Source organism: Sardina pilchardus, chromosome 6 (genome assembly GCF_963854185.1).
Source record: "Sardina pilchardus chromosome 6, fSarPil1.1, whole genome shotgun sequence".
Taxonomy (NCBI): Eukaryota; Metazoa; Chordata; class Actinopteri; order Clupeiformes; family Clupeidae; genus Sardina; species Sardina pilchardus.
In genome coordinates, this window is record NC_084999.1 from 9912042 (window position 1) to 9924565 (window position 12524).

The 12524-nt window shown below is 46.4% G+C and overlaps 1 protein-coding gene across 1 annotated transcript in view; it reads left to right on the forward strand.

Moving 5' to 3' along the window:
* Positions 1-588: 588 nt before the first annotated feature.
* Positions 589-12524, forward strand: part of rspo2 (R-spondin 2) — a 62154-nt gene continuing 50218 nt past the window's right edge. The window contains exons 1-2 of the mRNA XM_062537665.1: positions 589-720; positions 1032-1396. Of these exons, the coding sequence (XP_062393649.1) occupies positions 1297-1396 (100 nt within the window). The 5' untranslated portion in view covers positions 589-720; positions 1032-1296. The remainder of the gene's footprint in view (positions 721-1031; positions 1397-12524) is intronic.

The following is a 12524-nucleotide window of genomic DNA, read 5'->3' on the forward strand; positions in this document are numbered from 1 at the left end:
GTATTTTACCGCCGTTTGAAATATACCACTCTAATATGTGATGTAATCGCATGTTTTGTTTTAACTCTGCCTTGTATAGACAGCGATTTTCATAGGGCAACTGGATTTGAATTGATGAAAATCCCGCCGCTATTTGAAAAAAATGAGTTGTGTCTGAATTTGTGCACCGCACTAGGACCCTGAGGACGCTTTGTGGTAGCCTATTGGCTAAATTGCATGTCATCTTCGAAATTCTAAATAAGAAAAAAATCTCTCCACTCTGGCCAAGGGGGCTTCAAACTCATACAAGATCCTCAAGGCTCCACGTGACAGGAGCGGCTATATAGAAAAAGCAACCAACCCCAAGCATCAGGACCAGTAGGCTGCCACTACAACTCAGCCGGAGCAGATGCTTAGAATCAAGAGAAATCTACACTGACTCGTGAAAGCATTCCGCATACATTTCAGTCACGATGTACTATTGGTGAACTCGCTTCAGTAGGTTAACGTTACAACGAGGCGAACTTCTCCATGTGTAGGTTTACCGGAGTGTACTGCTCAAAGGAGGTCTTTCCAAAGAGGGCAAAAGATTGCGATACAAACGGATCTCTGCTGTTTTAAGACTAACTTTTTGTTTGACCATCATCCAAGAGTGATGTTTTATGTTCCAGTACAGCTCTGGCACTCTGAAGGAACTTAACTTTACTTTACAGTGAGCACAGTAGACTTCTCTTCATGCAGGTATTTGCTCCGCACCGTTTAATCTTGCACGCAGCATCTATGTGTTGAGCGCGTTTGGAGATGTTGACTTATGACAAGCTACAGAAACATTTTAACGGTTTGCATTCATTTATTGCCAAGCTCTGTTGGCCAAAGCGGAAAGCAAGGGACACACGTGTGTAATTGTTTTAGCGTCAGTTTACTTCTACGCATTTGCATACAATAAACAATCGCAACTCTGAATAAAGTAACCTATTTATCCAGAGAAATGCGTTGATCTTATCACCAACGTGTGCTGTCCGAATAACAGCGTGTTATCTTTCTTTCCACAGCTTAAAAGGAGGACACTTTCGATTGAGAATTTCCACGATCTTCATAAAATGACATTATCCAGTGGTGAGAAATTATGCCGCTACTCGTCTAATGTGTGACCCGTTGGGATCTGGTCTAGTTTTCAACTCCTGGTCCCTTGTTGGGAGGAAAACGGTGTATTTAAAGACAAAATCACGTCTGAGGATTTAGAAGAGTGATTCGGAGAACTCCCATCATAGCACCTCGGTACTTCTGATTTGAGTCGGGAGAACAACAGCCGTCCAGATGCAGTTTCGACTTTTCTCCTTTGCCCTAATCGTGTTGAACTGTATGGAGTACAGCCACTGTCAGACGCAGTCGCATCGCTGGAGACGTAACAAAAGAGGTACGATTTTTTGACTCGCAAGTCAGTGACTTGGAGACTAGATTTGTCTGCTGCATCCTGGGTTAGTAATGGCATTACTCCGGTGAGTAGAGTGTTCATGAACCCAAATGCTTGGTTATTATGTAAGACAGACTAGCGTATATTGAAAGAGAAACATGTAGCCTAGTGAAATGCAGTTTGTAGCCTACACAAGGATGAAACTGATTTATGACTTACTATGGTTGCGTTTATGTGGGCATGTTTAGAGAAGTAGCCACGAGATACTTTATGATTGGGCTGCTTTTGCAGTTTTCTATTATTGCTCTTTTTATTATTAATAATAAGAATAATATTATTATTATCAGTAGCCTATTATTATTAGCCTATTATTGTTAATAATGATCAGAAAACCGACTGTCACTGATTGCATTTTGTTGGACACACTGAGATATATTTGCAAATAGAACACACTTACCATAGAACAAAATCATACCTTGGGCCTACATATCACTGGTAACATAATTCTTGTCAGAGCCTTTGGATTGCTGTATTAATTTCTCGTAAATGTGCTTCTGGAAGTGAGCCGCTCCAGATGATATCATGCTCTCCTATGATAATAGGAGGTGCGATAAGACCATAGACGCCGTAAAACGGCAGATCGGATATCCTAATCGATCCCGTTGCTGTCGCGGAGAACGTTTACAAATGGCATACATGTCTCCTGACCTCTTCAGCTGCCCTTTAAGCGAATTGTAACACGACCCAATACCTTTCCCGTAATAAGTTTAATTGATAGTCACTTTTATTGTGGTCGTTAAACTCGCATGTTAATTTATCTGCCATAGTAGAAAAGATAGGTATGGTTTGTAAACTTAAGGAAAGGCAATTAACACTGCAAATGGCACACATATTTTTCCCTTTCTCCAATAAGTAGGTACAAGTACAACCTAAAATCACCTGTTTTGGCTGGCTGCAAATGTGTTTTTCAAAGATAGACAAATATGATTTCGTTGAAAGCTCCAGTGGCGAGTTTTCTGTTTGAAAATTAAGTTTGCATTGATGACTATAGGAATGCGCCTAAGTGTCAAATGTTCAGCTGAACTTCTGATGGGCAACTTTGTCTTAAGATGAATGCTTCCGTTGAGAGATCGTTATGTTCAAATGTGTCTAGACGCTTGGTTCCAACAAAGGATTTAACCATGACACTTATTTAATGTGGAATGAACCCTAGGCTTGAGAATAGAATCTCTCGGTGCGGCTTCACACCAGCCGTGGAGTGTGGCATCCAGGGGACGGGTTGTTGGAGTCACCTCATGAATAGAAGTTAGCTCCCCTCCCCCTTCCCACTGCTATATGAATTGGCCTTCATCATCTCTTAAGCTGCTTTTAATTGATCTCAGAGCCGTTGATTGATTTCTGAGCAGTTGGAACACGCATAACAATCGCCATTTGGAAAGAGCAGGGATTAGGTCTCCTCGGTAAATAGTAGAGCGCACCGTGATTCACCACCAGCAAGTATTTAGGCAGCGCCTGGTGTTTGCAGTCCAACTGATCCCTCTCAGCCACGGAGATTATTGAGCCTTAGATCCTCATTGAAAATAGGGAGTCTTGGATATATAGGGCTTTTATTGATTGTAACGGTAAAGGACTGTATAGGCCACAGCAATTACGCACCGTTTTTGAATCGAGTTGAAAAGTGCCCTTGGAGAGCGGCACGATGCTCCTCTTATATCAGCCAGTTTTTGGTAAATTATTAATGCGTAGGCAATTGTACATTCAACCGTATGCATGCCATACCAGAGGGAAACCTCCACAGAGGCAGCAAGCCCACCCCTACCCATCTGCAAATAATCAGGCAATCACTGCAGGGTACTGGCACACACACATACGTTTTCTGGCCCACTGTTTTTCTACGAGGATTGTGTGATCTCAGCTACTCCATAACATAATTTTCTTAATGGGATCAAACTTGCTGGCATAGGTGAACCATAGTTACGTTTGGGGGGCGCATAGGAAACTGTGAAGGAATGGCTACATATAAAGGTGTGTGTTGCAAAAGAGTGTGTATACGTTATATGTGTTCGATTTGTGTGTGTGTGTGTGTGTGTGTGTGTGTGTGTGTGTGTGTGTGTGTGACAGAGAGGGAAGGACTAATAGACGAGGGATATATATTTATAACCCAGAGACACCAGTAAGTGAACTCCATGCTATGTAAAGCTCCCTGAATCACAGCAACTGACTCCAGTAGATCCTTGCTTAGAGCCCTATGAGTCATATAGGGTGTCCGACATGGTTCTCCTTTTGGGAAGGAGGGGTGCGAAAGAGGGTGGTTAGATGGGTGAGGGGCGGGGAGCTCTATTCCTGTTGTTTTGGGTCAAACAAATGTAAGCCAAAAGCGACATTTAACATGCGGTGGCAAGCAGCCAAACCTGTATGTTTTGCTTCCTTCCTTTACTTATCATACTCAATGCAAGAAGCATGTGTAGTGTGACTGTATGTATGCATGTGTGTGTGTGTGTGTGTGTGTGTGTGTGTGTGTGTGTGTGTGTGTGTGTGTGTGTGTGTGTGTGTGTGTGTGTGTGTGTGTGATAGAGAGAGAGAGAGAGGGAGAGAGAGAGAGAGAGAGCCCTGTTACTCTGATGGACTCTGAAATGCACCATTCACCCCCACCCTCCCTGTTACCCTCAAGGTTCCTGTGACAGCTTTATATACAGTCTCCCTGGCAGGCTAGCGCGCGGAGACCAGACCCAATCAGTCTGAAGCCGGGCCCAGACTCATTTGGTGCCGCATATGAATTGGCCACATATTTGGCCCCTTTGACCGCACGGCATTGCCCGTACGTAGAGGCGAAATCCCAATAGCCCTATACAGGGCTGTGGATGTGTTTACGTTGAAGGTATTGTGTTAGCTGGGAACAGCGGAGCCCTCCGTGCTAGACCCCAGCACGATGAGTTTGTGGTCAGCCAGAGAAAATGGGCGTTTTTGCTTGTTTAATGAGCGATGCTATCATCTTCAGCGATGAGGGGGAAAAGGAGACTCTCTCCAGGCTTTGCAGGGTCACGCATGCACATTCATGCTCTTATGTATGTGCACGCACACACACACACACACACACACACACACACACACACACACACACACACACAAACATGAACTCACAAGCACGGACACATATACATACACTCCGAGTTAATGGCCACACATTCCCTCCCTTTTTGTGCTCTCTGAAAGCAACCCTTGAGCAACCCTGAAAAAAAAAAGACATATTAAATTTACACCTCCTTACCCCCCACTCTGCCCTCTACAGAGTGCGCAATCATGCCAACAAGCCCCTGCTATGATATCATTGCTCAATTCAAGGGTATTAGTTTTCATTTTTTATTCTCTGCCTAATGATGCCACCTGCTGACTACATAAAAACAGAGGGAGCAGCGAGCACTGGCTCCCACAGGAGCTGAATTCTCCGCGGGGCTCTGCAGATTGGCACAAGCCTCCTTTCACAATGAGATGGGGCAAAGGGGAGAGAGGGGGGTGGGGTGGGGGTGGGGGATGAGACAGGCCCCATATTTATTCTAGTAGTAGACAGTGTTGTTTTGAAGAAGCGAAAGCAGTGTGATACAGAAAGGCATTGAGGGCACTGCTTGTCCTTTGTATTTTGACGAGTGGGTGTGCGTGTTTGTGGTGTGATGTGGTGTGGTGTGTGTTGCAATCTTTAAAGTTAAGAGTGTTGGTTTTCTTCAAAAACAAAAACAAAAGAGCCCTAGCTTATCGTTCGGTTCACTGAGAGGTCACTATTTACTGACAATAGTTTTGAGGCGAGTAGCGTCTGATTTTCTAAATGGAAATGGATATGAAAAGATAATGTGCTGTTAGTTCTTACCCATCCCCCCCCCAACAAAAAAAGGAAAGAAAAGCAAAATAAATAATAAAAAAGAAATGAAGTGTTGCTTTTGGACTTCATTATAACCTGTTAAACTCTTCTAATACTGAATACTGATCATTCACTTAGTTGTCATAAATACAGAATGTTGATGTTTCTGAGTGAGCCATGATCCAGAGGCTCTGAGCCATATCCTGTGGCTTGGAGGCTATGTGGCAGCCAGACGTGTGTGTGTGTGTGTGCGTGTGCGTGTGTGTATGTGTGCTTGTGTGTGTGCTTGTGTGTGTGTGTGTGTGTGTGTGTGTGTGTGTGCGTGCGTGCGTGTTTGTGCGCACATATGTGCGTGTGTGAGTGAGGCTCTGTGTCTTTGTCTGCGAATGCGTGTGTGAGAGAGTGAGAGAGTGAACAAGAGAGAGATAGAGAGAAAGAGAGAGAGCAAGACAGAAAGAGAGAGAGGGAGCGAGAGACTAGGCGAAACCACAGCAGTAAAAGCCAGACAGGCAGGAAAGCAAGAGGATGGGTAAAAAATGTATTGGTATCAAGGGGCTGCTATCTTTGTCATCAATGCATATTAGATCAAGCCTGGTTCCAGTGCGCAGACCCGTGGCTGAACGGTTGAAGATGTGCCACTGTGGTGTGAATGTCTCGTACTCAGGATCTCAGAGTTCAAGTCCGCTATCTCCAGACTGTTAGCTGTGAGTGTGTTTACATTCGTTTAATATGAAAATGTAATGAGGGCTTGTTAAACATACGGTTTAGTTCAGTTGGAAAAGCTGCAAATGCACATAAATACATAGAGGTCGGCTCCTTCTCTTCTCTCTTTCATTCTCTCTCACACTCTCTCTCTAACACACACACACACACACACACACACACGCACACATACACACACACACACACACACACACAGACACACACACACACACACACACACACACACACACACACACACGCACACACACACACCAACACACACACACACACACACACATGCGCTTACTCTGACAGACTCATGCCGTATACACTATACACCCTGAGAGCATGTCTGTCTGAAATGTTCCAACGTTTTTTTTTGTGTGTGTGAAAGCCCGTAATGTGAGTTCTCAGGTTGTGGGTGTACAGTACGTGTTAATGTTGGAACTCGGTAGCCCACCTCAGTGTAGCGCTACAGATTGATTGAGTGGCTGACGGAGAGACAGACTGATCCAAGAGCATTAGAACACACAGCTTTGCCACTTTGCGGAAAAAATGAGATGGTGCTGTTGATGGCTTGCTTTTGAATCAGGGCTTTTCTTTCGGGGCTATCCGTCTGTCTGGCCTTAGACAGTATGCCTGTACGTGTGCCTTTGCCTAAGTGAGTGTAGAAGAGTGTCTAGGCTTACTGTGTGTGTATGTATGCACAGCACGCATGCATATCTAAGTCCAATGTCAGCTGTATCTATGCATATCTATGTCCAATGTCAGCTGTATCTATGTCTATGTTGTGTGTGCACACATGCCTATCTATGTCCAGTGTCAGCTATTTATCTATATCTATGTTATGTGAGCACACATGTTATTATTTCCATGTATCACATACCACACATCACTTGTATCTATAGGCATAATTAATCAATACCAGGCAGGATTAAAGAGCTGTTCACACTAGGGACGGTAACTATAACGACAACCGTAACTATAACGATTTGAGCATCCACACTGACCAACGATAAGGAAAGTCTCTCCTCATCTTGATTGATGTGATGTCTGAAATTTGATGCACTCTGATTGGCTGTCAGCTTTTTATCGTTGTTGAAATCACCCCCCAACGATATCATTCATCATGTCGTTATTGTTATAGTATGTGGTGTGGACGATGTCATTCCTATTAATTACAGCTCGTTATAGTTATCTTTTCTGGTGCGAATGGCCCTTAAGTAAGTTCTTTCACACTGCTCCCTGGAGTAAGCCTAACAGGCCCCATCCCTCCCCGTCCCCGTGCTTATGTTGAGTGCTCAACTCAGTAGCCCCCTGCACAGGAGGGGCAGTGAGGAGAGGGTTAGGATCCCACCCAGGGTGGAGTGGCATTAGTTCCACTCGGAAGCAGAGGGGCTCAGGAGTGAGAGAGTGGAGAGAGTGGTGGTGGGGAGGGAGGAGGGAGGGATGGAAAAGGAAGGAGGGAGAAAGAGAGTAGAAGGGAGAGACAGGTAGAGGTGGAGAGAATGTTCCAGAGGAAGAGGGAGAGAGAGAGAGAGTGAGAGCAGGAGTGGGACTGGCTGACTCTGAGAAGAAGAGAAAGGTCAACATTTGCAGGAACGAACGTCAGAGAAAAGTGAGGAGAGAGGGATAGAAAGAGGTAGCGAGAGAGAGAGAGAGAGAGAGAGAGAGAGAGAGAGAACATATTTGAGGAGATCAGTTGGAGATGGCTGAATGTGAGCTCCATCACCTGAGAGGGATTAAACCACATAGAGCCCTGACCTGAGGGCCTTGAGCTAGCAAAGAGCACAGCAGAGCGGAGCAGAGGAGAGGAGAGGAGAGAGGAATGGAGGGAGGAGAGGAGAGGAGAGGAGAGGAGAGGAGAGGAGAGGAGAGAGGAATGGAGGGAGGAGAGGAGAGGAGAGGAGAGGAGAGTGGAGTGGAGTGGAGGAGAGGGGAGCGGAGAGAGAAGCGGAGAGGAGGGGAGAGTGGAGGTGTCCGAGGGACTCCTCAGCTCCCATTTCCTGCTGCCTGGCCGGCCCATGACTTATGAGTGTGCAAATGTGCTTTAGTGTGCATGGGTGTGCACCTGGTTTCCCATGTTCATGACTGTCTACTTTGGTGTGTGTGTGTGTGTGTGTGTGTGTGTGTGTGTGTGTGTGTGTGTGTGTGTGTGTGTGTGTGTGTGTGTGTGTGTGTGTGTGTGTGTGTGTGTGTGTGTGTGTGTGTGTGTGTGTGTGTGTGTGTGTGTGTGTGTGTGTGTGTGTGTGTGTGTGTGTGTGTGTGCGTGCGTGTGCGTACGCGAGTATGTGTTTCTATGTGTGTGTGTGTATGTTTGTAAGCGTGTGTGAGTGTGTGTGTGTCTGTGTGTGTCCAGTTTATAGATCATTCATACCAACATCATCTTTCTCAATATCAGCAAGAAGATTGAATTTGAAGTCCGTCATTAATCTGTGTCCAGACGTGCACACATCGCTAGTTTCACTTTTATGGCGCATGATCCAACACTTCCATTTGTTCTAGCTCCAGAGAGGGGTACGCTCACGTACTGTATTTGTATCAGTTGATTGCTATCACTACTCTCGCATGCCAAGGGAGTTCAGATGCTGAGATAAAACAAAGTGGCAGGTCAAAAGGAAATTGCAGATTCAGCTTTCCCCCGTATCTCAGCCCTGATTTATGTTGTCACATACCGTTATGCAGCAATACTTACGGGAATTACTACGGGAAGGAAGCCTGTGGCTTTTACACGCAGAAAATGTCTGTCAGACTTGTTTATTGGCCCCATTACTCGTGTTGGTACCTTGATGAGTCATATTTTGACAGGTGTGTGCCCACTGATAAATGTTAATCAGTGAGGTGTGGTTGATTTAGCGCTGAAAATTATGCGTTTTTCCCTGTCCTATCTTGCAATCGGCACTGAATAACAAGACTGGGTGCCAATGTTTTTAGGCAGAAACGCCACCCACAGTGAGAGTTCTGAGGCTCTGTGTGATCCTGTATAATTGATCTGTTTCTGGTTTCCTGTGTTTTGCTTTAAATACAAGAAAACAACGGGCTGCATGCCTGCCCCCCCCTCCCTTGCCTATTACGCTCACAACCCCAGTTAATGTCAATTTGTTTAAAAAGACCCGCTGATTTTTCATTCAGACTTGTTGTGGCACATTTGTCCCTCTCCAGCCATTGTTTGGTGTGTTGGGACATGGGAAATTTCCTGCGCCGTTTGAGAATGCACATTTTGTAACACCTCTGCACTTTTCCATTTGTCACGTCATGGCATAGAAACATTCATTGTACACGGCGGAGTGTCCACAAGTGTGTGTGGATGTGTTTTCCCTTTTTTCTCCGTTTCAGAATACTCATGGGGATCCTCTCTTCCATCCTCAATCATTGTCATCAGAGGATCCAATGTGCTGGCAGTGCTAAATGCCAAACAGATGGTTTTCTTTCAGGCCACATTTTACCACACTGTAAAAGCTCATTTTCGGAAATGTGAAATAAAATGGACTTATTATATGAATCTTATAATACACCCCATATTTCCCCTTGGTGATTGGAAACTCTGGGGCTACAGACAAAAGGTCCAGTGTCCCATCTACGCACGGGGGAGATGGTGCTAACCTTTACCTACGTTACTCCCACCGTGGTGCGCCCCCCAAAAGCAATTATACCTTAATATGTTTTCTTATAAAGCTACTAAATATGGCCGGCCAGTTTCGTTCGATACCCTCGAGTTTATTGAGCCATAAAAAATTTGAATGTGGGACTTGTTTCCAAGCGGCTGTGCATAAAACAACATTGTTTAAATCGTTTTAAAAATAAGAGGCTGAGTCACACAATGGTCTGGCAGGTAAGGTTAGCCCCTGAGAGTGAGTGAGTGAGGGAGGGAGAGAGAGAGGGAGGGAGGGAAAGGGAGAGAGTCGGAGCGACGGCCATTGTTGTTCTAACCCCTGATTTTAAGACTTTTCATTTTTCCCTCTTTAAGCTTCACTGCACCTCTGCCAGTTCAGATTTTGTTAGAGGGTTGTTTGTGTTGGTTCCCCCGGCCACTGGACGCAATGCTTGCTGAAAGCAGGAATTTGTCTGTGTGCGTGGTTGCAAGTTGACCAAATAAGAAATGAGAACTGATTTTGAAATTGAACTTGCTGAAAGCCAAGCAACGGAGAGACAACGCACCTTGATCAAGGTCAGATTCCACAGAAGGCGCATAGCATAAGGAACTTCAAATCATCGGCACAAGCAGTCATTAATTAGCTGACATCCGCCCAGCTCTAGCTGTGGCCAAGGCTCATTTATTCTCCTGCATTTATAGAGAGCAAACTGCCCTCATTATATCGCTTGGGCCGAACATTTGTTCTTTGGAGAATTACGTATTTGGAGCTTCTGCGGGGTGTTTTCTGCGGAGTTGCGGGCTAGTAGCTCCTCTCTCCACCAACCCCACCCCCCAAGAGTGGCCTGAGGGTGACCCCCTCACGACCTGATGGTGCACCCCTCCAACTACCCCCATCCTTAAACCCTCACCCCATCATGGCCAGCAGTCATGGAGTGAGTGGGGCAGTGAAGGCAGGCAAATGGGCTGTTGGCTGAGATGCCATGGCAGGTTTAAGGACATAATAGAGCTATCCGAGAGCCTGTTCCCTGAATTGGAATTTGTCTCAAAAAAAGAAAATGTCCAAGCGGGTCCCCTTTTTGAGGGTGTTAAAGCGAGCTTTACTAAGCTCTGATTTCTGTCTGTTTGACATTTGCCTGCCGGTCTTTCCTCTGTGCGTGCCGTAGTGTACCTACTTATGATCGATTTGTGAGGCCCTGTAACATGAGCCCTGGAGGCCCTCTACACACACACACACACACACACACACACATAGTCACACACACACACACACAGTGGGAGAGAGGCAGACGTGTGGAGCCCATCTCTGCCAACTGATGGATATTTACATCCACGCCTACGCAAATGGGTGCAACAACAACAAGGAGGTCCGGGAGATTTAGGGGGGTCTGGGATAAGGATGGGGGTGGGAGTTGCTGTGATCTCGAGAGCTGTATTGCCCCCCCCCCCCACCCCTCCCTTCCAACAGGCTCTAACACTCGACAGATGGACAGGCCTCCCTCTTCCTCCTCGTTCTTTATGGGACCTCTAATTATGCTTACACACCACATCAAAATAAGGCACAGCGTGCAATGCCTTCGGTATGGGGAGGAAGTGAGCTGGTCAGATGCTGTAAACTGTCTCGTTGCACCGCTCCGTTTGTAATTTGGCAACGAGAGCGCAGAGGCCATCAATTCATCAGAGATGCCCCCCCCCCCCCCTGTCCACTGTCCCAACACCCCCTCCCCTCCGGTCCAGTCCCGTCCCTCCGGAGGTGACCCATGCAGGGTCTCTGGCTCACACAGGCGGCGGAGAGGGAGAGAGGGAGAGAGGGCTAGAGCGCTCCTGCTCGCCTGGTGGAACTCAGAAGCCCTGGTGATGGTGCTGGTGTGGTTTCAATCAGGCCCAGGCATGGTAGTCATTAGAGTGCACTGGCACTGAGCTCATTGTCTCTCTCTCTCTCTCTCTCTCTCTCTCTCTCTCTCTCTCTCTCTCCCTCACTCTCTCTCTTTCTCTCTCTCTCTCTCTCTCTCTCCCTCTCCTCTCTCTCTCTCACATGGTCTTGCCTTCAGTCTTTCTCAAGTCTTCAGGCTCTCCTCCCCCTACAGTCTCTGTCACTCTCCCTCCTTTAGATTCTCTCTCTCTCTCTCTCTCTCTCTCCTTCTCTTCCTTAATCCCCCCTGCTCTGAGGAAGAGAGTTTGTCTCCGATGTTTAGGGGTCTCTGCAGGTCACTCATGTGTGGGTCCACCCCAGCTCTGTACGCTGGCAAAGCCGTCCGCCGAGCGCAAAGAGGAACCAGTTTATCGAGACAAGTCTGGTGCATTTTAACAGGATTTCTACTGTGCTCTCAAATAAATCCAGCTATTTGGTGACTCTGTTGAAAGACAGATGATGTTAATTACGCTGTAACACAGGGGGAAATGTTCAGAACCATTTGCAAGAGTCGTGAATGTGAATGAAAAGAGCAAAACAGAGCCATTGATGACAAGCAGCCATGCAATGCTCAGTGAGACCCTCCCTTCCTTTCCTATCTGCGTTGGAGGTGCCGGAGGAGTTGGAGACCTCGGAGAATGATCAACGGTGATTGTGCGGTTGTGGTCACCGCTGTTGTCTTTAGTGACTAAAGAGCATTATTCTTTTGGGTGTTCTCGTCTGGCCACCCGCCAAGTCCGACTGAAAGAGAGAATGTAAGAGGGGGGGGGGGGGGGGGGGGGGGGGACGAGGTGAGACGTCGAGTTGGCTGTGCTCTGTAATCGGGTCAGCCATACTTTTTTTTTTATGCTGAGTGAGGGAATTCTCGAGTCAAGTCATGATTTAATATGCGTATGGCCTCAAACACATTTTTAAGGTTCTTGGGTTTTTCTAACTATGTTTTGTCACAGAGAACCTCAATTGTGGTGAGTGTATGTATTGTCAGTTTCTTCAGTCCCACTGTCTTTCTCTTTCTCTCTCTTTCTCTCCCTCTCTCACACACGCACACACACACTCTCACTCTCTCACGCTG